Source organism: Dermochelys coriacea, chromosome 1 (genome assembly GCF_009764565.3).
Source record: "Dermochelys coriacea isolate rDerCor1 chromosome 1, rDerCor1.pri.v4, whole genome shotgun sequence".
NCBI classification, from domain to species: domain Eukaryota; kingdom Metazoa; phylum Chordata; order Testudines; family Dermochelyidae; genus Dermochelys; species Dermochelys coriacea.
Window position 1 is genome coordinate 110423522 of NC_050068.2, and position 27372 is coordinate 110450893.

At 43.4% G+C, this 27372-nt stretch overlaps 1 protein-coding gene across 1 annotated transcript in view; it reads left to right on the plus strand.

The window, feature by feature from the left end:
* ATP11A (ATPase phospholipid transporting 11A) overlaps window positions 1-27372 on the plus strand; it is a 232275-nt gene that overhangs the window by 113263 nt on the left and 91640 nt on the right. The window contains 2 exon segments of the mRNA XM_043504486.1: window positions 13181-13270; window positions 25601-25681. Of these exon segments, the coding sequence (XP_043360421.1) occupies window positions 13181-13270; window positions 25601-25681 (171 nt within the window).

Below are 27372 nucleotides of genomic sequence, written 5' to 3' on the forward strand. Positions count from 1 at the left end.
TTCATTTCCTGTGCTAAGTAAATATGTTCTCATAGTGACACTGTGAAGGGAATTGAGCACCAGCAAAATGTGCTATTGTGTCTTCAGTGACCACAGGTGTTCACAACTTCTGTTTTATGTCTCAGCTGAAAGATGTTACCTCAAGTAGAATCACTGTACCCCAAAAGAGGTACCCCCGCTGCCACCATTTCTTGTAGTATCTGGGCTTTCCCTGAAGGATTACCATCCAAATATTTACAGGTTTCAGAGTAGCAGCCGTGTTAGTCTGTATTCTCAAAAAGAAAAGGAGTACTTGTGGCACCTTAGAGACTAACAAATTTATTAGAGCATAAGCTTTCGTGAGCTACAGCTCACTTCATCGGATGCATTTGGTGGAAAAAACAGAGGAGAGATTTATATACACACACACAGAGAACATGAAACAATGGGTTTATCATACACACTGTAAGGAGAGTGATCACTTAAGATAAGCCATCACCAACAGCAGGGGGGGGAAGGAGGAAAACCTTTCATGGTGACAAGCAGGTAGGCTAATTCCAGCAGTTAACAAGAATATCAGAGGAACAGTGGGGGGTGGGGTGGGAGGGAGAAATACCATGGGGAAATAGTTTTACTTTGTGTAATGACTCATCCATTCCCAGTCTCTATTCAAGCCTAAGTTAATTGTATCCAGTTTGCAAATTAATTCCAATTCAGCAGTCTCTCGTTGGAGTCTGTTTTTGAAGCTTTTTTGTTGAAGTATAGCCACTCTTAGGTCTGTGATCGAGTGACCAGAGAGATTGAAGTGTTCTCCAACTGGTTTTTGAATGTTATAATTCTTGACGTCTGATTTGTGTCCATTCATTCTTTTACGTAGAGACTGTCCAGTTTGGCCAATGTACATGGCAGAGGGGCATTGCTGGCACATGATGGCATATATCACATTGGTAGATGCGCAGGTGAAGGAGCCTCTGATAGTGTGGCTGATGTGATTAGGCCCTATGATGGTATCCCCTGAATAGATATGTGGACAGAGTTGGCAACGGGCTTTGTTGCAAGGATAGGTTCCTGGGTTAGTGGTTCTGTTGTGTGGTGTGTGGTTGCTGGTGAGTATTTGCTTCAGATTGGGGGGCTGTCTGTAAGCAAGGACTGGTCTGTCTCCCAAGATCTGAGAGAGCGATGGCTCGTCCTTCAGGATAGGTTGTAGATCCTTGATGATGCGTTGGAGGGGTTTTAGTTGGGGGCTGAAGGTGATGGCTAGTGGCGTTCTGTTGTTTTCTTTGTTGGGCCTGTCCTGTAGTAGGTGACTTCTGGGTACTCTTCTGGCTCTGTCAATCTGTTTCTTCACTTCAGCAGGTGGGTACTGTAGTTGTAGGAATGCATGATAGAGATCTTTTCCATTTTACCATTTTTCCCCATGGTATTTCTCCCTCCCACCCCACCCCCCACTGTTCCTCTGATATTCTTGTTAACTGCTGGAATTAGCCTACCTGCTTGTCACCATGAAAGGTTTTCCTCCTTCCCCCCCCTGCTGTTGGTGATGGCTTATCTTAAGTGATCACTCTCCTTACAGTGTGTATGATAAACCCATTGTTTCATGTTCTCTGTGTGTGTGTATATAAATCTCTACTCTGTTTTTTCCACCAAATGCATCCGATGAAGTGAGCTGTAGCTCACGAAAGCTTATGCTCTAATAAATTTGTTAGTCTCTAAGGTGCCACAAGTACTCCTTTTCTTTTTCATCCAAATATTGACACAGCTGTTGATCTTAGGAGATGTAGCCAGAGCTAGTAACGCTGTAGTTTGAAAGTCCTCCAAATATCCTTGTTCTGCAAATGAGTCCTCAATTGCATCCCACAGAAAAACTAAATTATAGTTTTTTGAAGATACTAGTTATTTGAGTCATCTCAGATGATGAAGTGATCTGTAGCTCACGAAAGCTTATGCTCAAATAAATTTGTTAGTCTCTAAGATGCCACAAGTACTCCTTTTCTTTTTGTGAATACAGACTAACACGGTTGCAACTCGGAAACCACTCAGACCTTCAGAATCACAGTGAATATACCTTTTCTTGTAGCTAAAGAGGTCTCTCTGTTCTAAGTAAATAATTTTAAGATGTCACTGACAGATATTACAATTACATGGAGTATCTGTGGGGATCATATTGTATTAAATCTATGAATAGCTTATGTATGATTGTATTCTACATGGGGGAGGGGGAGTTACCACAGCACCTTCAGGGACTAAAAATGGTGGAAGGTGATTAAGGTGAATCACTGAAAATGAAAAACTCTAGAGAGGTACCACCCCTTGGAGTGGCTTGCATATACTATTCATATTGGGTTTTCCAGAGACTAGGGGACAAAGAAAGGGCTTTTGGCGTAAAAGGATGAGCTTGAACTGACCCAGTGTGTTCCTTCTGATCTAGCAAACAGACAGGTCCAAGGGGAGAGACCCTTGTGGAATGACTTTGGCCTACTAGGGCCCCATATGGTTGGTGGGTGACCTCTAGTGAGCTTTTAGCATATGTACAGGAACTTTTATTTTTTAAGTTTTTCTCTGTAATGCTTTTATTTTGAGAATAAATGTGCTTGCTTATAAAGTGCCATGAGGTAACTTGTAATTTCTGGAGATACATTATTTGTAGACTTTGGAGAGAGAGAAAAGCACAGACTCTGGCCTTTAGGCAGACTGGCTTGCTAAGGCTATCACAGGGTAAGGCAGGGAGCTGTACAGCCTTAAAACCCTGAGTCAGAAGGAAGTGGGACAAGGTTCCCTGCCCAGAGACAGATGTGGCTGGAGACCTGACTGGGAACTCCTGGAGTGGACCATGGAGAGGGGATACAGGTGCAGTTACCTATCACTGTTTCAGGGTGTGTCTACACAGCAGCTAGACACTCAAGACTGGCCTGTGCCAGCTGACATGGGCTCACAGGCCTTGTGCTGTGGGGCTGTTTCATTGCTTTGTAGATTTCCAGGTTCAGGCTGGAGCATAAACTCTGGGACCCTCCCATCTCTCAGGGTGCTCATCATGACCCTCTCCTTTCTGTCGTTGTCACTTGTTGCCAGTGTTCAAAAGTGTGCATCTAAAAGAGCAGCTAGTGATGAATGCATGTGTAGTTCATTCTGTATTAGTAGCGCACTTAATAAGCCTACACTAAAAGCCAGCACTACATGTAGTCAGTAGGTGTTTTCAGACCTACATAACTTAGTCAAATAAAATGAATTTTCTTCTGAAAAAAGGCCATGTTCTGATCCACAGTGAGGACTCTTTCTGGGACAAATTGCAGCTTTTGAAAACCAGACTTTTCAAGTGGACACCTATTCAAACCTCACTTAAAGATTTTAAAAAGGGCTGTGAAGTGCAGAGGTTATGAAGGTCATTCAGGAGGAGGGAACACAGGACTCCTTGACTCCAGCTTTGTGTGCATTCCCTATTATGAAGAGGACTTCTTCTGTGAATAAAGCAGGAGGCAGGGGAAGGTTTTCAGAAATGTTTGGACAACTGTTCATGTTGGTTTGGAGTCATTCTTGGAACTAACCAGTTTTGTGGGAAGCTAAGCTAGATACAAGTTAAATTATAATGGAAACTATTTTATCAACCGCCATTGTGCCCTCCAAAAGGCTAGACAGTCCCTGTTCTTTGTTACTTGCTTTTTAAAATGTGGCTAAGATATTTGCACATTCATACATTTTTATTTGTCTCTTGCAAAGCACTTTACACAATTGCCGAGGCATTATTATCTCAGTTTTATTTGTAGCATAGCTAAGTTTAGAGGTCTCAAGAAAATTGCTTCAGACGCTTTAGTTGGGGGCAAAGACGTATGTCTAACTCATTTAAAGATCAGAGTTCAGTTCTGCCACGAACTTCCTATATGGCAAGTCACTTAATGTCTGATTTCTAGAAAAATGGGAGCAGTGAACGTTGTCCCTCTTTGACTGTTAGTGTGAGGACTTTCTAAGAAGGTTTGTGAAGCAGAAAGACATAAAAATATTGGAGGAAGAGGTGGGATTAAATCTCCAAGCCCTGTCTGTGCACATTTCTTTTGGTTGTAGCCAGCATTTTGGCGTGTCTTCCTACAACATTTGAAAAATGCATCCTGGCTAGTTGGCATAAATTTAAGAATGAGCAGCTCAGTGGATACTTACTTAAACGGTGCATGCATATTTACTAGATTGGCAGTGCACTCTTTTATAGGTGGGCTTAACAATTTTGGCAAACAATCTCTACTGCACATGTTCAGTATGTGATTTTTGACTTGTCCAAGTGGTGAGCATGCATCTTCCAGAATAAAGATGTGAACTGCATTTTCAAGTTCCGTGTCTGAAAAGTGTAATTTTATAAATTTAGAAGTTCTGAAAACAGAACAACTTTCTCATTATGGATAAAGTATATTGAATATAAACTGTATAATTGCAGCTGGCATTTGAGCTCTCTTGCTGAAGGCAGACACCTTGTTTAAAAAAATCATTTGCTATTTTGGCAACATTGGAACCTTACATAAGAAATTGTAAACATTTTCTTTAAATGTTGTTTGTGTCAATAAAAATCCATATGCTGGGAATATTGCTGTTAATACATAGGAATCCAAATATTGTTTAAATATCTTGGTCTTTTCTGATGTATAGTTATACTTATTTTAGATGTTAGTTTCTAGCATTTGTTTGGCTTGTTGTAAGAAAAAAATTATTTGAAAATCTTAATTAAATAAAAAGAGATTGAATCCATCATGGTGGTGGCTAGAATTCAGGATGTGGCTGGAAGTTTACCATTGAAGGGTTAGATAGAGAGAACACAGGGTTGAGGGTGGCACAACAGTCTGGAGGTTCTTAGGAGCATGGGTGAATGGTTGTATATATATATGGTTATAGGAGGCAGCAGGAAGAATCCAGTAAGACTGGGGGAGGGAGAATCTGATTTGTGTGAAGTGGGAGAAATTTGGAAAAAGTGAGGATGTGGTGGTAGCTGCTTGGCCAAATGGGCTGTGGGAAATTGAGGAGACAGCTGTCATCAAAAGGATTCTATTACTCTTGGGGGAAATATGTGACAAAAAATTAAAAATTGTACACCAAAAAATTTAAAATTCTGCAAAATTCTGAAAATTTTATTTGTCAAAATAATCATACCAGTTTCAATTATTTTGGTAAGTTATCTAAACTACAATGCAGAAAAAAGTCACAATAACTATTCAGCATTTCCTAAACACATGAAAGTTAAGTTACAAATATGTGGTAACTAATACCCTACATTCCAGTTATAATCCTGGATTTTCATTCAAATTACATTACAGAACACCAAACAGGGAACAAAAACATTTAAAATGTCATTTTAAATTGCTCAGACTTTCACACATGAAAGTCATAGAGTTTTGCTAATCATTGTACTGCACCTAACTGGGTACTTTGGGAAGTGCTTGGTTCTGATCATCCTGACATTTTACTGACTGCTTGGTAAATGTTTTATTTGCCCTCAAGTCCTTTTTTTTTTTTTTTTTTTTTTTTGGTAAAATCTGACTCATTGTGCCACATTGGCACAGGAGGAAAACGAAAAAGTGAATAGATCTTCCGCTGATTCCCTTATTGTCATTTATAAGGCTTTACACCACTTTGGGAATGTAGGGACTTTAAAAATTGTACAGGTTTTGCTCCTGGGGGAACTGACTGAGAATGGGAACAGTTAACTAACAATAGAATAATTAACAATGTTACTATGCAGACAGGTTTCAGAGTAGCAGCCGTGTTAGTCTGTATCCGCAAAAAGAAAAGGAGTACTTGTGGCACCTTAGAGACTAACAAATTTATTTGAGCATAAGGTTTCATGAGCTACAGCTCACTTCATCGGATGCATTCAGTGGAAAATACAGGTTGCTATGCGGACAGGTTGCTACATTTCTGTCTCTGAGAATGAGATTAATTAACCATATTTTTTTATTTTTTTTTATTTTACAAAAGCTATTTTCTTTAACTTAAACAATTTTCCATAACATGACACTAATATTTAATTACATGTTTTTTCAGTTCTCAAGAAGTTACATTTTACTAGGCAGGCAGGCTGCTACATTTCTGTCTCAGGCACAAAGCCGTCCTCCTGCATAACAAAAAGACCTACCCTCCTCCACGCCCCTCAAGCCACAGTATCAAGAGAGACTGACAGTCTCTCTCTCGCTTGTTGGCCAGCCCCGCCCCCTGACAGTGATCAATGTCTGCCCCGCAGGCATGCATGCCGAGCTCCCACCCCCCACAGTGATTTGTGTGTCTGAAGCTGCTCCAGGCAAACTGGAACAGACGCGCTGCCTGGGCTGCCATGGAAGAGACGAGTGTCTCCCGTCCCCGCTCACAGTTTTAGTTTGTGTTTTTCTGCATGGGGGGCACAGAAATATGTGGGCCATATGAATTCTGCGTCCCTTCATTGGCGCAGAATTCTGTCAGGAGTAATTCTATGCATACAGGAGCACTGCCACAGGATGCAAGAGCAGCACAGCACTGTAGGAACGTGCTAGAATTACAGAGGAAGGCTGTTACTATAACCTGGAGAAACACTTCTATGATTGGTTTCAGAGTGGTAGCCATGTTTAGTCTGTATCAGGAAAAAAAAAAAGGAGTACTTGGCATCTTAGAGACTAACAAATTTATTTGGGCATAAGTTTTCGTGGGTTAAAACCTACTTCATCGGATGCATGCAGTGGACAATACAGCAAGAAGATATATATACACAGAGAACATGAAAAAATGGGTGTTGCCATACCCACTATAACGAGAGTGATCAGTTAAGGTGAGCTATTATCAGCAGGAGGAAAAAAAACCTTTTGGAGTGATAACCAGGATGGCCCATTTCCAACAGTTGACAAGAATGTGTGAGTAACAGGAAGGAAAAAATTTAGCATTTAGTATTTAGCATTAGAGAAATAGTTTTTACTTTGTATAATGATCCATCCACTCCCAGTCTTTATTCAAGCCTAATTTAATGGTGTCCAGTTTGCAAATTAATTCCAGTTCTGCAGTTTCTCGTTGGAGTCTGTTTTTGAAGTTTTTTTGTTGGAGAATTGCGACTTTTGGTCTGAAATTCCATGACCAGGGAGGTTGAAGTATTCTCCGACTGGTTTTTTAATGTTATAATTCTTGACATCTGATTTGTGTCCTTTTATTCTTTTGCGTAGAGATTCTCCGGTTTGACAAATGTACATGGCAGAGGGGTATTGCTGGGACATGATAGCATATATCACATTGGTAGATGTGCAGGTAAACGAGCCTCTTATGGTGTGGCTGATGTGATTAGGTCCTATGATGGTGTCCCTTGAATAGATATGAGGACAGAGTTGGCAATGGGCTTTGTTGCAAGGATAGGTTCCTGGGTTAGTGGTTCTGTTGTGTGGTGTATGGTTGCTGGTGAGTATTTGCTTCAGGTTGGGGGGGCTGTCTGTAAGCAAGGACTGGCCTGTCTCCCAAGGTCTGTGAGAGGGAGGGATTGTCCTTCAGGATAGGTTGTAGATCCTTGATGATGCGCTGGAGAGGTTTTAGTTGGGGACTGAAGGTGATAGCTAGTGGCGTTCTGTTACTTTCTTTGTTGGGCCTATCCTGGAGTAGGTGACTTCTGGGTATTTTTCTGGCTCTGTCGATCTGTTTCTTCACGTCAACAGGTGGGTATTGTAGTTATAAGAACGTTTGATAGAGATTTTGTAGGTGTTTGTCTCTGTCTGAGTGATTGGAGCAAATGCGGTTGTATCTTAGAGCTTGGCTGTAGACAGTGGATTGTGTGATGTGGCCTGGATGAAAGCTGGAGGCATGTAGGTAAGTACAGCGGTCAGTAGGTTTCCGGTATAGGGTGGTGTTTATGTGACCATCACTTACAAGTACTGTAGAGTCCAGGAAGTGGATCTCTTGTGTGGACTGGTCCAGGCTGAGGTTGATGGTGGGATGGAAATGATGAAGATGTCATCAATGTAGTGCAAGTAGAGAAGGGGCGTTAGGGGACGAGAGCTGAGGAAGCGTTGTTCTAAGTCAGCTATAAAAATGTTGACATACTGTGGGCCATGCAGGTACCCATAGCAGTGCCGCTGACTTGAAGGTGTACATTGTCCCCAAATGTGAAATAGTTGTGGGTGAGGACAAAATCACAGTCACCTTATACTACATTGATGAAATCATCATCTGGACCCATAGAAAAGAAGCCCTTGAGGAATTCCACCATGATTTCAATAATTTCCATCCCACCATCAATATATTTATACCTGAGATGGACTGTGTCTGTGTATAGTTCAAGGATGGATATATTTGGAAGGATTTGATTTAATTTACATACTAACTGGGCTATCAATTATGCTGTTCCCCTTTATTATAAAAATATAACAAATCTGGCTGAAGCAAAAGCATATATAATATTTGAGGCATCTGAGACCTGTTAAATTGTAGAAAAGTAGGGAGAGGCCTATATGGGTTGGAGAGATGATGTGCTGAGGTTGTAAAGTGGAAGGTATCTTCTTATCCAGAACTTCTCTCAATCACAAACCCTCGGGGAAAGGACTAAAATTCATATTTTTGTCTGTTTGTTTAAACTACTTGAATTGGCTTTCCCATTCTGACATATAAAGTGTCTAGACTAATGAAGGTAATATGCTTCCAACTTACATTATTACTCAAAATTGTTTACAGAAGAAAAGTCATTCTATAAGCTGTTGAAATTTGACTTGTTAAACAGTCTTTTGGGGAGTTTTAGTGCTATCAAAAAAACCCGTATGTTAAAATGGTGATCAAAAATGTATGTTTTCCTTGTATAATTAATTTTCAATGTTGATGGAATGAAAAAAAATCTGTTTATTCCAGACACATTAAATTTGTAGTGTATGTAATTTTTTCTCCTCCTTGACTGATTTGCCTTGATAATACTTGGAAGTAAATAGGTTCTCTTATTTTGAAACTGAGTATTTCTATTATGTTCCCCAATCAGTCGTAGCTATCTTACCTATGAAAATGCAGTAGCAACTAAGGACTGGAGAAGAAGAATTGTATAAATCTGCGGAGACTGTGATTTATTAGCAAGTGATGATTACAAGATCTGAAAAGGATAACTTTTACCTGTTAGTCTAATTTAACAATGAAAGTGTAGAATTACTTAAATCAGTCTCTCCCCACAAACCATCTCCAAATTTAATATAACTGAAAGGTCACATTCAGATTTTAGTGTTTAAATAGTAGAAAATAAATTTTCAAGTGAAACTTCAGGTGGCCTACCTGAGACTACATTTTGGAATATATGACTTAGCTGCAGATTTTGCCACTTGTAGAGCAACAGTGACCAAAGATGATGACAACAGGGATCAGGAATCCAAAGAACCTCTTTTTAGTAATCCCTTCTCTTTAAGTGTTGCTAAAGAGTTGGTAATAAATCTTGCTCTTCTCTCTTTAAAGATGTCACCTAAGAGATTAAAAGACTGAAGATAGGAGCTGCAAAGATGGAGAAAGATTTATATTCTCCCCCCAGTCTCTGATATATCATCATTTTATTAATCTAATTGAATGCCCCCATGGCTGCCTCCTTGTCTCTTTCAATCCTCAGCAAGTTATAACTATTATCCCCAGAACTGGCATCAGCAGCTTCTTAGAATCATAGAATATCAGGGTTGGAAGAGATCTCAGGAAGTCATCTAGTCCAATCCCCTGCTCAAATCAGGACCAATACCAACTAAATCATCCCAGCCAAGGCTTTGTCATGCCGGTCCTTAAAAACCTCTAAGGATGGAGATTCCACCACCTCCCTAGGTAACCCATTCCAGTGCTTCACCACCCTCCTAGTGAAATAATGTTTCCTAATATCCAACCTAAACCTCCCACACTGCAGCTTGAGACCATTGCTGCCTCTTCTGTCATCTGCCACCACTGGGAACAGCCGAGCTCCATCCTCTATGGAATCCCACTTCAGGTAGTTGAAGGCTGCTATCAAATCCTCCCTCACTCTTCTCTTCTGCAGACTAAATAACCCCAGTTCCCTCAGCCTCTCCTCGTAAGTCATGTGCCCCAGCCCCCTAATCATTTTCCTTGCCCTCCACTGGACTCTCTCCAATTTGTCAACATCCTTTCTATAGTGTGGGGACCAAAACTGGACGCAATACTCCAGGTGTGGCCTCACCAGTGCCGAATAGATGGGAAGAATCACTTCCCTCGATCTGCTGGCATGCTCCTACTAACTCAGCCCAATATGCCATTGGCCTTCTTGGCAGCAAGGGCGCACTGCTGACTCATATCCAGCTTCTCGTCCACTGTAATCCCCATGTCCTTTTCTGCAGAACTGCTGTTTAGCCAAATGGTCCCCAGTCCATAGCGGTGCATGGGATTCTTCCTTCCTACGTGCAGAACTCTGCACTTGTCCTTGTTGAACCTCATCACATTTCTTCTGGCCCAATCCTCCAGTTTGTCTAGGTCACGCTGGACCCTTTCCCTACCCTCCAGGATATCTACTTCTCCCCCCAGCTTACTGTCATCTCCGAATTTGCTGAGGGTGCAATTAATCTCATCATCCAGGTCATTAATAAAGATGTTGAACAAAAACATCCCCAGGACCAACACCTGGGGCACTCCACATGATACCGGCTGCTAACTAGACATCGAGCCGTTGATCGCTACCCGTTGAGCCCGACAATCTAGCTAGCTTTCTATCTACCTTATAGTCCATTCATCCAATCTGTACTTTAACTTGCTGGCAAGATTACTGTGGGAGACTGTATCAAAAGCTTTGCTAAAGTCAAGTCTTTCCAAGCAGTGACTTTCTCCTCTATTTTTGTTAGTCTTTGTTCTTAACTGGAATTTTAACTTCATATTAAACTTGGTTGCAGTAGACTTTTTCAGTTTTTATTTGTATTCATTTTCTGTGTTTATAGCTACATTAAAGTCTTGTAACAGACTAGAAAATTTTTATAAGTTTATTTGAATTATGATTTCACAGATTTGATTAGAAATCAGGTGTTTTGTTAGCAATGAAATAAAAACAAGCTTTTTTGAAGTGTCAGTTATATTTGCAATCTGCATTCCCATTCTGAGTGTAACCACATATAAAAGAACCACCACTTGCCATTGTGTTGCTATGTGCAACCAAGTGTGCTGCTGAGAGCACAAAGAGCAAAGCGACGCAGGCTGAATTTAACTCAAAAGTATGAACAAGACTTGAATATAGTTGGAAATTTGTCACTCTGGTTTTATTTCTCAAATTTTTTTCTATTTGTTTAATTTTAAACAGAAAATCAGAATCCCAGATAATCTAATACCCCTGTAATTGTAGCTCCTACATCTGATAATTTCAAAACACTACAACACCTTTTTGTAATCTTGTCCATCTTCCAGTTACCCATGGCTCTTGCCACACCCTTCTTCTGGATAATTGCATCTGCCATCCTCTTCCCCCTTACTTCCCCATCGGCTCCATTTCCCCATACATGTTAACCTCACCCCTATAACGTTCCCACCAGCTCTCCTCGCTCTTCTTCCCTTCTCCATCCCCATTTTCCCCATTCTCCCACCAATACAAATCCAGATGTCAGATCCCACATCCACATTCTCTTTTGCCTCCTCACTTCTTGTGACGTTTTCCCAACCTTGCCCTTCCCTCCACACCAACCCTCTCCACCATCTTTGCCCCTCTTGTGCCACCATTCCTAATCTCACGCCCATCCACCTACTACCCATCTCCCCCTTCCTTTTCTCTTGCTGTCTCTGGAACTCCCACTTGATTTCTAAAAAGATCTCAGCCGTCCACATCCTCCTCATAGCTCCCCTCCCTCCAGCTCCTGGATCCTGGGAGTGTTGGGCTTTTCTCCTCCCATTCCTGCCATTTCCAACCTCTCCCTTCCCACACACATTCTTCTGAACAGCACTGCATCCGACTCTCTTCTTCCCTCCATGTTGCTGTCTACCATTCACCCAACTCCTCCCCATCAGCCTGCCTCTCTGATTTCAACTTCTGATTCACTCTCTCACACTTTCCTTACAATCTCCCACACTCACCCTTTTTGATTTTGCCCTATACAACCCTTTACCTGAACATTTATTTACCCTCATATCTTCACTTGACCTGCAGTCCTGTTTCCAGGTTCCCACTCCCCAAGATGGCCATTCACTTGACTTGATCTTCACCAAGCACTGCTCTTTCTGTTGCTGAGTTCCCTCTATCCAACCCAACTCCCCTCACGCCCTATCACTTGCCCTTTTTTTGACTTTCAATTCACCAGGGTTGATGTCTTCTTGTCTGCTGACATCTGCTCCTATGTGCCAGCTTTTGTGCTGAAGAGAAATCCCATGACTAGGCTGACCAACTTAATTACAAATTAGTTCTCTCTTTCAGTTCTGCCATATTCTTAGATAAACGGTTCTACTTCCCCAACTTAATTGAATCCCACATGTACAGTCACAGCCATTTTTTTTACCACTTTTGACTCCCTCCTCAAATCCTTCCCTCTTTTGCCTCCACTTCTCTCCACACTGGATCTCCAAGAGAAAATTTAAATTTATATAGTCTTTATTTGTATTTTCATATTCTGTCACTTGTATGTCACATTACATTCATTACAGTTTTGCTGTGTATAACACCGTCAAATAAAGGTTTTACAACCATAAACTGTTAGTGCTCTTGATTGTTTTAAGGGATGCATGTTTAACAAAACCAAAGAACATAAAGGGGGCTGATAACTTTCGATTTTGTCCCTGACTTGCTGTCAAAGCAGGTTTAGCATAAATGAAAAAAGAAAATGGAGATTAATTAAATACAGCATTAGAATCAATTGTTTTAATATTTTAAACGTTTTTCAGTGGCTTTCAACTAAATATACCATAACTAAATATCTGGGTATCACTGCCATAAAAACTTATTTCAGTCCATAGTACCAAGATGTCCAGATGTCAGATATTTCTGAATGGAACTGTGGAGTGCTACACTTCTGCTTCGGGTAGTCATGTTAGATTAAATCATTGAGTTAATAACTGAAATTCTAAGAATGCATGAATGCCAATTGCATACAAGTATATTTGCCTAAATAAATTTAACAAAAATTTCTAATTTGCATTTCATATTTAAACTTAATTTGTGAATTTTAAGCTTGTTTGATTCTTAAAGTACTTGTATATATTTTGCTGCTGTTAGTGATGTAGCAGGGCACACAGAATTAGAGAAAACAGCATTATCATCATAAATACTTAAATACTCTACTTTTTTTTTTAGTACACATTTTGGAACTTTGTACCGAAGAACTTGTTTGAGCAGTTCAGAAGGATAGCTAACTTTTATTTTCTCATCATTTTTCTTGTTCAGGTAAGCCATTCCCATTTCTTAAATAGATTCATATGAACATTGAAAAAATAGAACTTGTAAAATTCAGCTAAAGCTTGAAAGAGATCTAAAAAAGACCAAACCAAACCACCTGTTTTTGGTAGCAGGAGAAATTGGATGGTTGAGATTGGTTGGTTTAAAGATTGAGTGGTGACATGCAAAGAACTTTTTCAGCTGTTTCTAGTGTGAATCCAATCATGGTGGGAGTGGGCACTTACTAATCATCAGCTATAAGTGTGTATAAAATGAGTGGTTTTTATGTTGTAATAAACAGGTTTTCACCTCACTAAACCCACCATCATAATTGGCACTATCTGGCATCCATGTTGGTAATACTCAGGATAAGTGGCAGTCTAAATGGTATGGAAACTGGATTATCCTCCATCAGCAAAAGGTAGTCCCTCCAGGCCAGGGTCAAGGCACACTGACAGGGTAGTGTGGGTAAGCTTTCACTGTCACTGTGCATGTTGACATGTTTCAGTAATTATAGGTTGTCACTTTTTAAATCCCTTAATTTTGCACCTTGAATGAGCACTGAAATACACTAAATGTAATGAAAATACACTGGTTCGGAATGAAAGACCTTTTCTATTTCTTCACTTGTGTAGACCAGCGTTTTTCAAAGTTCGGGTCGCGACCCAATACTGGGTTGCGGCAAATAAGGCACTGGGTCGGTCTGGTCAGTACTACTGACCAGGATCTTAAAAGTCCTGTTGGCAGTGCTGCCCAGCTGAGGCAGGCTAGTGCCTACTTGTTTCAACAGTGTGCTGCGCCCCGGAAGTCGCCAGCAGCGGGTCCGGCTTCTAGGCAGGGGGGCCACAGGGCTCCGCATGCTGCCCGAGCACCGGCTCCGCACTCCCATTGGCTAGGAACCGGCCAATGGGAGCTGGTGGGGGGGGAGTTACGCCTGCAGGTGACAGCTGCACGGAGCCACTTGCGCACCTCTGCCTATGAACTGGACCTGCTGCTGGCCGCATCAGGCGCAGCGCGGTCTGTGGTCCCAGGACAGGTGGAAAGCCTGCCTCTGCACCCTGGCTGCACTGCTGACTGGGAGCCTCCAGAGGTAACTTCGCACCACAACCCCACGCCCCAGGCCTGAACCCCCCCAAACCCGGAACCCCTTTCTGCACCCCAAACACCTCATCCCTGGTCCCACCCCGAGCATGCACCCCTTGCCCCAGTCCAGATGCCCCTCCCACACACTGAACTCCTCATTCATGGCCCCACCCTGCAGCCCTCACCCCTGCACCCCAACCCTCTGCACCAGCCCTGAGCCCCTCACACCCCACGCCCCTCATCCTCAGCTCTATTGGGTCGCAGGCATCAACAGTTTTCTTCAACTGGGTCCCCAGAAATTTTTTTTGAAAACCACTGATCTAGACAGTAGCAAGCAATATTTATGTAGGTTCTTAGAACATTTTTTATTTTTCTCATTGCACTGGGACCCAGTCTGTGATCTGCCTCCTTACCATCTAAATGCAGTAGTTACAGTTTGGTATTTTTGCATTTTCTCTTAGGACAAGAATAGCAGTGTGATGAGGCTATGAAGAAAGCCCTTTTTACTGCCACTTTTCAGCTAACAATTACTGCAGTCTTATTTCCTCTAGCCTTTACTCCTTAATGACTAGAAGGAGGAGTGAGCATTCCAACCCATATGTTTTAAACACTTGATTAATTATGTGTTTATTTTGCACTTAAAAATTCTTCCAAAGTACAAACAGGTATTATGTTTTAAGAAAATGTATAGAATCATAGGGTTAGGAGGGACCGCAAGGGTCATCTAGTCTTAACCCTTTGGCAAGAAGCCTTTGTTGTCTAAACCATCCAAGACAGGTATTTATCTAGCCTCCTTTTTCAAAGCTCCAGTGAAGGAGCTTCCACTACCTCCCTAAATAGTCTGTTCTATTGTCCTGCCGTTTTTCCTGAGATTTAATCTAATCCTCTATGCTACATTTTGAACCCATTGTCTCTTGTCCTGCCCTCTGTGGCAAGAGAGAACAACTTTTCTCCATCTTTTTTATGGAAGCCTTTCAAGTATTTGAAGACCACTATCATGTCTCCCCTTAATCTCCTCTTTTCCAAACTAAACGTACCCGGTTCCTTCAGCCTTTGCTCATATGGCTTGTATTCCATCCCTTTAATCATCTTTGTTGCTCGCCTCTGGATCCTTTCCAGTTTCTTTATAAACATCCTTTCTATGCTTTGATGAACAAAATTGGACACAGCACTCCAGCGGCGACCTAACCAACGCTGAGTAGAGTGGTACTATCACCTCCTGTGACTTGCATGATATGCCTCTGTTAATGTAACCTAAACATGCATTAGCTTTTTTTGCGATAGCATCACATTGCTGAATCATGTTGAGGTTGTGATCCACCACAAATCCCCAATCCTTCACAGCAGTGCTGTTGCAAAGCCAGTTATCCCCCATTCTGCATTTGGTTTTCCTTCCCTACGTGTAGCACCTTACATTGGTCTCTGCTGAATTTCATTTTGTTGTCTATAGCCCAGTTCTCCAATTTATTAAGATCCCTCTGAATTTTATCCCTCTATCCTCCAAAGTGTTGGCAAGCCCTCCTAGCTTTATGCCATCTACAAACTTGATCAGTATGCTGTATTCCTACATCCAGGTCATTAATAAAGATGTTAAACAACATTGGACCCAGAACAGATCCCTGTGGAACCTCACTTGCGACCTCCGTACAATCTGACATCCATTCCATTAATAGTTACTCTTTTTGTTTGCGGTTGTTTAACCAGTTATGTAGCCACTTAATGGTAGTTCTGCTGAGCCTGCATTTCTCTAGCTTGCTTATCAGAATGTCATGTGGGACTGTCTCAAAAGTCTTTCTGAAGTCCAAGTATATTATATCCACCACATTTTCCCTACTCGCCAAACCACTTATCTTGTCAAAGAAGAAAATCAAGCTGGTTTGGCATGATTTGTTCTTAGTAAATCCATGCTAGCTGCTAGTGATTATCCCTTCATCCTCCAGGTATTCACAAATTGAATGTTTTATACATTGCTCGAGTAGATTCCCAGGTATCGAGGTCTGACTGGTCTATAGTTGCTTGACTGGTCTATCATTGCTTGACTCCTTTTTTCTCTCTTTAAAGATGGACACTATGTTAGTCCTTCTCCAGTCTTCCAGGACCAGTCCTGTCATCCATGAGTTTCCAAATATTATTGCTAGTGGCTCTGAGATTTCCTCAGCTAATTCCTTGAGTACCCTGGGGAGAATAGCATCAGGCCCTGCTGACTTGAATTCATTCAAATTGGTTAGAAGATCTGACATGTTCTTTACTTACCCCGATCTGCATCCCTTCCCCTTTATTGTCTGTAGTAATTTGACTAGTTGTCCAGTCACATGTTGGTTTTTGTGAGAAGGCTGAAGCAAAGTAGGCATTGAGCAGCTCTGACTTTCTATCATCTTCGGTTACCAAGTTATCTTCTCCATTGAGCAGCGGACCCACACCATCCCTGACCTTTCTTTTTTGTCTGACTTATTGAAGAACCGCTTCTTGTTTTCTTTAACTTTTCTCGCCAGCTATAACTCATTCTTTGTCTTAGCTTTCTTGATTTTATTCAAACACGCTTGTGCTGTTCCTGTGTATACTTCCTTGATGATTTGGCCCTCTTTCCATTCCTTGTACGTATCCATTTTGGTTTTTATAGCTAAAAAGGTTCTTGTGCAGCCACATTGGCCTCTTGTAGCTCTTCTTATCTTTCCTCTGCATTGGAATAGAATGATGTTGAGGCTCTAGTATTAAATCTTTTAGGAACTGCTAGCCCCCTTCAACTCCTGTACTTCCTAATTGGTCTTTCCATGGGATCTTGCCTACTCTTTCTCCTAATTGGTCTTTCCATGGGATCTTGCCTACTCTTTCTCTGAGTTGGTTGAAATCCACCTTTCTGAAGTCTAGTGTCTTGTTTTGCTGTTCTTGTCCTCTTTTCCTTAGCATCTTGAATTCCATCAGTTCCTGATCCCCTCCTCCAAAGTTCCTGACCACCTTCACCATAACAAGCATTTACCCTAATTAACTATTTTCACTATGGGGACAGACTTGGATATTTCCAAAAGATAGAACGCTAACTTTTACCCAGTTAAAACAAGGATTCATTTTATTAGGTTCCTACTAATGTTTGCAATGAGTTTTATATGGTATTTTAAAGGGTACCATTTGAAAGAACATCCACATATTTAGCAGATACCGATATCTAAAACATAGAGGATACTTTATATGCTCAAAGTACTGGGCAAGCATTTACTAATCATCACAGCATCTCTATAAAGTAGGTATGTAAATCTTGTTCCCATTTTAGAGATGGGGATGTAGAATAAAATATTTATTGACTTGGTCAAAGTCACACAGCAAGCAAGTGGCAGAACTCTGATTACAATTTGGAGTTCCTCATTCCCAACCCTACACTCATTCCTCTTAACATTAAACAAATAAAAAAAAGAGAGAGTTCTTATGGATTTTTTTCTTCTGCCTGCCTACCTGAAAAGAACATTAGATATCAGAAAAAATAGTCACCTGTGGTAGTATTAAATGGACAAGCAATTTGAAAATGGTCCTTAGTGCAGGTTTCACTATATTTATTCAGAATTATTGGTTTTTATTAATCTAGAACAGGGGCCTCAAACACGTGGCCCGCAGGGTTATTTTCTGTGCCCCTCCAGCGTTTATCTAGAGTGGCTCCGGCCCAGCCCGGCCTGGCCCAGCACACACCGGGGGCAGGGCAGGCTCCCCAACTGCCTGCCCTGCCCCCAGGCTGCTCTGGGAAGTGGCCGGGACCTGGGGGAGGGGGAGCACAGGGGTCTGTGTGTTGCCCTGGCTGCACCTCCAGGTACCTCCCCTGAAGCTCCCATTGGCCACGGTTCCTTGTTCCCAGCAAATGGGAGCTGCCGGGAGCGGTGCCTGGAGTTGCGGCCAGGGCAACACACAGACCCCTGTGGCCTCCCTCCCAGGTTCCGGTCGCATCGCGGAGCGGCGCGGGGGCAGGGCAGGCAGGCGGGGAAGGAGTTGGAATGGGGGCAGAAAAGGGGTGGGAAGAGGTGGGGCAGGGGCACAGCCTCATGGAAGGAGTGGAGCGGGGGGAGTCAGTGATGATGCCCTCAGCCCAATGTACTAGTCCTCATGTGGCCCTCGTGGTCATTTGAGTTTGAGACCCCGCTCTAGAACTAGTGATAGATTTGAAGGTCCAACCCCCCGCCCCCAAAAAAAGGAATATTGGTAGCCCACTCCATTTGATTTTTTTTTTAAATGGAGGGGACCTTAACCAGATAGCTCAAGGTGTTTTCAACAAGAATGTGCTCAGATTTTCTTTTGACAAAATATTTTTTCATAGAAGTGTCTCATAGGTTTGAAAGCAGAGAATAAAGATTGACATTTCCGGATAACTAACTTGTTGAAGACTTATTGCTATTGCAGTTTTGCAAAACTTGTTGTTCTTCATGTGAATACATATGTGCCTGAATCTAGAAATTCTTCAAAGCAGTATCTGTTGACCCGCACTTGCTCAGTAGCTCTCCTCATGTTTCTGACTGAGGGCATAAAAGACAGTGTGGGTCAACACCTGTCCAGTTCCTTCTTACTTCCACATAACCAGAGTCAGAATTGTGTCCTTCACTCCATGTATAAATTGTAACATAAAATACTTGTAAATAGTTTGTCTATCTTAACTTATAGAGTCATAGACTTTAAGGTCAGAAGGGATCATCATGATCATTTAGTCTGACCTCCTACACATTGCAGGCCTCAGGACCTTGCCCACCCACTCCTGTAACAGACCCCTAACCGCTTGCTGAGTTACTGTAGTCCTCAAATCATGATTTAAAGACTTCAAGTTACAGAGAATTCACCATTTACACTAATTTAAGTTGTAAGTGATCCGTGCCCCATGCTGCAGAGGAAGGCGAAAACCCCCCAAGGTGTCTGAAAATCTGACCCCAGGGAAGATTCCTTCCTGACCCTAAATATGGTGATCAGTTAGAGACCCTTAACTAGTTTGTACTTAGTATAGTCTATGGTTAGTATAGAGCAGTTCCCTCACTCCCAGTTGGGGGAAATCTTCTCCAGTCCCAGGACTATGTCCAGAGACCTGAGCTTCAAGAATTGCATTTCCTGCCCTTGCTCCTTCTCCATCAGCAACGATCATTAACTGTGCCTGTACTGTCTGGGAGAAGTATATCTCTCTGCAGGTGCAGTATCTGCTGATCCTTTCCACCAAGAACTTAAGAGATCTGGCAGCCCTGACTTAAGTTCCTGATGGAGGAGGCTATGAGGCCCCGCTCTGATCAAGGCCCAGCAGACCTGCCTGTAAATTGGCCTCCACCGACCAGCAGTGCCCCTCCAAGTACATGGCTTGGAGCGAAACAGTTAACTCCAAAGCCCAAGGACTTTTCCTTCAGGGCTTTCTATGAGAATAGAAGGCACTGTCATGGGTGCAAGGACAGATCCTCACAGAGGACTGTCTCTAGCAAATGTTTCCTCCCCAAGCCAGTCCAGGTTGGGTGAGACATCACGTCTGGAACCCATGGAAGTGGCTCTGCAGAAGATCCCCAGGTTGGAGGGCAAGGCATGCAAAAAGAGGGATCCTATGGTGACTGTGCTTCTGAAATGGAAGGACAAATGCTTACCCATTCCATATTGGAGTGTGGGTCCAGACTGCTCATTGGTACTGCCTTGTTCACCTAAAGAATGTTTGGCTTCAACAAATGAGCCGGGTCCTTCAGACATATCTGCTGGAACTCCCTGGATCCCAAGCCATACAGGGACCTATGTAACACCGGAGGACATACTCCTCCCCTACTCACAGTCTGCACTCTTTTCTGGCCCTGCTGTCTTGAGGGATGTCCTTTCTCCAGAGGAGGAATCTTTACTGATGTCTCAGGAGCAGTTCCATCTCCAACCATTGGGCAGGAGCGACCTGGAACCTGCTACCGATGGAACAGTCCTCGTAATAGGAGGAGTCAGAAGAGATAGCCGCACAGTATCTCTGCTCAGCACAGGAGCCCCAACAGACAGCCGAGAGGCCATACTTGCCATCTGTCCGGGTATGACCCTCCTAGGCACTACTGGTACCGATTCCCCGGGAGCCACTGCAGTGGATGGATCCTGCCTTCTGGACTTATTGGGGCCTGTGGGATCCTTATGGCAGGCCTCTGGATCCCTTTCAGAAGTTGCACCACTCCTCCCCTTCTCGCCAGCCAGCTCCATCTGTGTACAAAGAGGAGGAGCCCGAACCAGTTCCACTGGTACCAACAATTCCAATAGTCATAGTCTTCATTATCACCAGACAATGCTGTCATTCTTTCATCACCTCTTCTGCCAGATCATAGAATCATAGAATATCAGGGTTGGAAGGGACCTCAGGAGTTCATCTAGTCCAACCCCCTGCTCAAAGCAGGACCAATCCCCAACTAAATCATCCGAGCCAGTGGTGATCACTGTCAGTACCAGCAGCTTTTACAAAAGGTCACAAATGATCTACAGATCCCAATAGAGGAGGTTCAGGACCTTCCACACTAGCTCCTGCATATTTTGCAACTACAGGGATGGAGTAAGGTTGCCTTTCCGATTATACTCTGTACTAGAGTCAGCCAGAGTGGCATGGTACACACCAGCATCTTGTGGCCCTACACCAAAAAGGGCCCAGCGACATTATTTTGTTCCTGCCAAAGGAGCTGACTTCTTGTTTTCTCATCCTACCCCCAGTTCTTTGGTGATACAGACAGTCATGGAAAGAGCTCAGTCGCACTATCAGAAATCCACCCCGGCACATAAGGGCTCAATGAGACTGGACCTCCAGGGAAGGAAGGTCTTCTCCACCACACGTCTGCAGTTTCGCTTAGCTAACTACCAGCATTGGTAGCAAAATATGATTTTAACACTTATGCCCGGCTTGCAGACTTTAAAGATAAACTTCCCATAGACAACCCAGTTCCAGTCCCTTCTAGATGAAAGAAAGTTAGTAGCAAAGATAGCCCTCCAGGCAGAGGTGGATGCTGCAGACACAGTATCCAGGACTTTGGCCACAGGACTTCTATTGTGGTGGGACTCATGGCTACATTTGTCAAGGTTTCCTAGAAAGGTCCAAATCACCATCCAGGACCTCCCCTTTAATGAATCCAGTCTTTTTTTAATGGAAATACAGATGAGTCCCTGTAGTCACTAAAGGACTTGTCGTACTTTGCGGTCCCTGGGATTTCCCCTCCTTCCCCCAGGAAGAAAATACCAGAGACAGCCTTTTAGACAAAGACCACCCCCTCCACACCTTCCCTATTGCCATCACCCACCTGAGCCTCTGTACAAATGCTAGCAGACTCGTAGGTCCTGTTTCTCGGCTCCGTCTACTGCCACTGCTTCCACTCACTCCCAACCGCAGGCCAAGGGCCATTTTTGGTTGAGAAGTTGAGACCTGCATACCACACTGATGCCACCCACCTTTGTGTGCCATCTTACTCTCTTTGCCCATAGCTGGAACCAGATCACCCTGGACAGTTGGGTCCTGGAGATTATGCATCAGGGATACTTCATAGAGTTTCTTTCCTTCCCTTATCATAAACCCTGTTCCCAATTTCCCTTTGAGGACCACTCTCAGCAATTGATTTTTCATCTGGAGGCAGAATCCCTTTTACACTGGGGGTAATGGGTGGCAGCAGCCCAGATCAGGGGTCTCAAACTCAAATGACCATGAGGGCCACATGAGGACTAGTAGATTGGCCCAAGGGCTGCATCACTGACCTCCCCCTGCTGCCCCGGCCCCGCCCCCACTCCACCCCTTCCCTGCCCCCATTCCAACCTCTTCCCTGAAATCTCCACCCCACCTCCGTCCCCTCCCTGCCGCCAGGGGGTGCAGGAGGGGTGCAGGGTGCAGCAGGGGCTCAGGGCAGGGGGTTGGGATGCAGGAGGGGTGAGGTGTGGGGCAGGGAGTCGGGGTGCGGGGTACAGCAGGGGGTCGGGGTGCAGAAGGGGTGTGGGGTACGGCAGGGGTCATGGTGCAGGAAGGGTGCAGCAGGGGGCTCAGGGCAGGGGGTTGGGGGACAGGGGGTTGGGGTGCAGGAGGGGTTTGGGGTTTACCTAGAGCAGCTGCGGCCTGGCACTCACCAGGGGCAGGGCAGGCTCTCCACCTGCCTTCCCTGCCCCCGCACCGCTCCGGGAAGCGGTCGGAACCTGGGGGAGAGTGCGGGGGCCACATGGGTTTGTGTGTTGCCCTGGCTGCGCCTCCAGGCACTGCCCCCCGCAGCACCCATTGGCTGGGAACGGGAAACCGTGGGCAACTGGAGCTTCGGGGGAGATATCTGGAGGTGTAGCCAGGGCAACACACTGACCCCTGTGCCCCCACCCTCCCCAGGTCCCGGCCGCTTCCCAGAGCGGCCTGTGGGCAGGGCAGGCAGTCGGGGAGTCTGCCCTGCCACTGGTATGTGCCGGGCTGGGGCGGAGCCATGCTAGATAAACGCTGGGGGTGGGGGCTGCGCGAAGCTGGCGGGTCGCAGAAAATAACCCCACGGGCCGCATGTTTGAGACCCCTGTCACAGATAAAGTGACAGGGCTACACAGTGTTCCCATACATGGACAACAGGCTTCTGGTAGACTGATCACATGGGGAATTCATGTCAGTGACAGGATCTCTTTGGCAACTTCTTGCTACCTTGGGCATTTGTACCGTTTTGTCACCCACGAGGACAGTAAACTATTACCAGCACCCACCTGAGCCTCCAGGCAAATTAGGAACACGACTGGACTCAGTCTTTGCAAGAGCATTTCTTGCCACAGACAGATGTCACATGATGAACAACCTGATTTTCTGCATTACCCGCAAACCGCGAGCTATGATCACCAGCATCTCTTGCTGTTGGGTCACGTGGCTGCATACACCTACGTGATGCTGTTCGCCAGACTCCACTTACTGTGTCTGTAAGCTGGCTCCACTGGACTTAGCAGCCAAAGAGGGACCACATCAACTCCAAGGTGACTGTTCCTATCAGAGTTCTCGCCTCCCTTGCTTGGCGCTTGAACCCAAACAAAGTCATGGTGAGAACTTCTTTCAGCCCTCCCATACCAAGAGCAACCTTTGCGATGGATGCCTCCCTCAGGGAGGGGGCCCTCACCTGGACTACCACACTGCTCAGGATACCTGAACCCCCAAAAAGGCCAGACTGCGTATAAATTTACTGGAACTGAGGGCAATCCGCCTTGTGATCAAGGCTTCTTTTCCCTCATATGCCCGCTCCATGTACAGATAATGTCAGGCAGTATAATCATGGTGGGGTATATAAACAGAGGATTAAGATCTTGTCTTTTCTGCCTGGAAGCAGTCAAACTTTGGAATTGGTGTATCAGAAACCACATTATGATACAGGCTGCATATCTTCCAGATGCTCATAACTCCCTAGCAAACAAACTAAGCAGACCACAAATGGCAGATTCACAACGCAGTCCTAATCAAGATATGTAGGAAATGGGGTACTTCGCTATGGGACCTCTTTGTGTCCCAGATGAACAGAAAACTTCCCCTGTATTGTTCCAGGGGAGCCATGGATTGTGATTCCCAGGGTGATGGTCTCCTGGATGGGTAGTCTCAGATACACCTTTCTTTCCATCCCCCTACTATTTCAAGTCGTAGGGAAGATCCATTGTGACAAAACCCTCCTCCTCCTCCTAGCACCCTGCTGGCCCAGACTATCCTGGTTCATGGAACTTCTAACAATGTCCATACACTCCCGTCAGGATCCTCCCTTTTCCAGACCTCCTAACCCTGGACGGTGGAAAATCAAGCACCCCAGTCTGGAATCACTTCACCTCACGGCCTGGTGTTTGGATGGGCGTCAGAAATAATGCCCATGTGCCACCCTGGTTTAGGAAATCCTTAACCAAAGTAGAAAGGATTCTCTACTAGAGTCTGTAGTTTAGCTAAATGGAGACACTTTTCAGCCTGGGTCCACCTCCACCAACTTTTGCTGAATACCGTGAGCATTCCAGAAGCATTGGGGAGCTAGCAGCCATTATGGCAGATCCTCTCTATAAAATGTTTCACAAGGAGAAGGTTTCCCTTACATTATACCCCAAATTTCTTCCCCAAGATTGTGTTTGACTTCCACATCTATCGGACAACACCATTACCTATATTTTTCTCGAAACCCATGCTTCTTCCGAAGACAAGAGACGTCACTCCCTCAACATTAGGCTCACATTGGCATTCTGCCTGCAAAGAACCAAACCAATTAAAAAAATCTGAGACTCTATTGCCATAGCAGAAAGATTGCATGGGCAAGCCATATCCTCCCAGAGGATTTCTAAGTGGGTTTTGGAATGCACTTAGAATGCTACAAAACAGCAAATATTCCCTTCCTGGCTGTATTATAGATCACTCCATGCAAGCACATGCTGGCTCCATGGCATCCCTATATGACGTTCTACTGCAGGACATTTGCAGAGCAGCATCTTGGAATTCTGTTAATATATTCATAACACACTACACTCTAGACCAAGCAGCAATTGCAGATGCAGCCGTAGGAAGGGCATAACTACAAGCAATTCTGCTGCCACCTTCCTTGCACCCTTCTCTAGTTTGAACACTGCTTGCCAGTCACCCATGTGTGAAAAGTAAATAGGGACTACACATAGCAAAAATGTCCAGTTACAGTAAGTAACCTCCATTTCTTCTTCAAGTGATGGTCCCTATCTGTATTCCACACATGGGTGACTGGCAAGCAGTGTTCAGACTGGAGGAGGGTTTGAGGAAGGCGGCACAGAGATCTTGTAGTGCTGCCTTTCCTATGGCTGTGTGTGTAGTTGCTGCTTTCCACCCTCCATCCCTTCTGCTTCAGATCTGGTTGGATTGCAGTAAGAGGAGGAACTGGAGAGGTGTTGATCCACACTGCCTTTTATTCCTTGGTTGGGAGCGCAAGGGGAGCTACTGCACAAGTGCAGGTCAATTGACACTGCTTTGAAGAATTTCCAGACTTGAGCACATGGCGCACATGCATGCTCACGTGTGGAATACAGATAGGGACCACATATCTCAAAGAACCTCCAGTTACAGTAAGTAACCTCCATTTTTACTGAGTGCATGATCATGAATTTGTGGATAGGCTTATATGTATTTGCAATTACAGATGGTGTCAGGGAACGGTATTGTCAATAGAAATAACCTTGATTTCTTATTGCACTTACTTTCCTTTTTTTAATAATAAGTTGCTTTGTGTATGGTTGCACTTTTTTAAAAGCCCAATATAAATTTCATGCTTGGAAATTCACAAAACTAGTATTCAGGAAATGGTGTGATTATTCTTTATGTTGCAGTTAATTATTGATACACCAACCAGTCCTGTAACAAGTGGACTTCCACTTTTCTTTGTCATCACTGTAACAGCTATCAAACAGGTGAGAGTTTCTTTGGGGGAAAGCAGGGGAGTAAAACTGAAGTTTGTATGAAAATGTAAATTTGTTTTCTTCTTTTTCTTCTTTTCTTTTTTTTAAACAACTGCCAGTGTTACTTTTGTTTGTTCTTAGGGACTCAAGGGAAGGGTTATCCTTTCTTTGAGGGCTTTACTTTTTATTTGCCTCTGTTTTAAGTAGAATTTTATTGATGGTTAAACGATGCCGGCTTTCATTTATTCAACAGAACTTTCAAAATTATTTTGTAATATTAGTTTGTACTTCGTGTAACTGTGTTCCGAAGAATAGTTTATACAGTTGTATCTATTAAAAGTAGCCAGATGTTTGTTAGTTTTTTGTTCCTAAATATTTATTCACCTACCTATTCAAAACATTTAAACTATGCGGAGGAAGAATTACAGCAGTAGGTTATGGGATAAAATTGTTGCTCTTATTGGTGAGGAAATTTCCAACATATAGTTGTTGTGATATGTATCGACAACCTCTATACAGCATCCACAAGATGGACTTTAAGTATTTGGGTCACATTAATTTTTACTCAAACTATTAACAGTTTATAACGAGACTTAATGGATCTTACAAATTATTGAGTATACTATATAATAATGCTTCAAATATATTTAAAAATTATCTATAAAAACTAAAATAATAAAATTCAAGTAAGTCAATACTTGCCATATCAATGTAGCTTGGAAGATCCTAATAAAGGTTCCTCTAATCTAAGTAAAATAATACTAAAATAGTACGGAACTGTGTCAGCCTTCCCTTTCTCTTTTGTAGATTTTAAATTAATATTGCCATAGAGAGTGGATTACAGCAGTTTGTCACTCTGTGACCCCAGTACTGCAATGGTATCTGCTAGAGTGGATTGGTACACCTGTGTAGAATCCCAATAAAATCAGAGAGGGACCCTACACAGAATATATGCTATGACTTATGTGTGTAAGAATTTCATATCTTCAATTACACTGGCTCAGCCTGTTCCCATTCATACTCTAGTCTGCATTCTGCCATTGATCAGGACACCAACAGTTTCATTCACACAATATAGAGAGGGAAGAGAGAAAAGAAGTGTTGTGAAAATTGGGCTTACAAATTTACCCTAATTGTGAGCTCTATTGTGAAAAGTGAGTAAAAGTTCATAAAATGTTACAATAACCTAGAACAACAAATGTTGCTGGGAAAAGGTGGGAAATGGAGATCAATTGAATTAGTCCGAACAAAAAGGCCTACCGACATAATTCAAGGACTGTGTTAAAAAAACATGTCTGGTAAACAAGGAAAATGTTGGACCAGAAATCAATTTAACCAGAATTGGCATATAGGAAATTAGGCCTAATTGGTGGATAAAATAGTGAAGGGAAGAGCTATTTTACCCATCACTACCTTTTGGGGTCCTCAGAAAGACTTTGGAGGAGAATTAGCGATAGTGGGCTGCCAACAACCACTGACTAAGAGACACAAGATCAGGAAATGAGTGAGCTTTACCATCATAGCTGTCACCTACTCCATTTCCTGAGACCTCAGGATCTACTGTAACACAGTTGGGCCTTCATCTTGACCCTGAGAGAAGTCCTGACCAAGTCAGGCCAGAGAGAGGAGGGACCCAAATGACATCACCCGCTCTATTGAGACTGACTAAATCCCAGCCATCACCCGGGATGTGAGACTTTCTT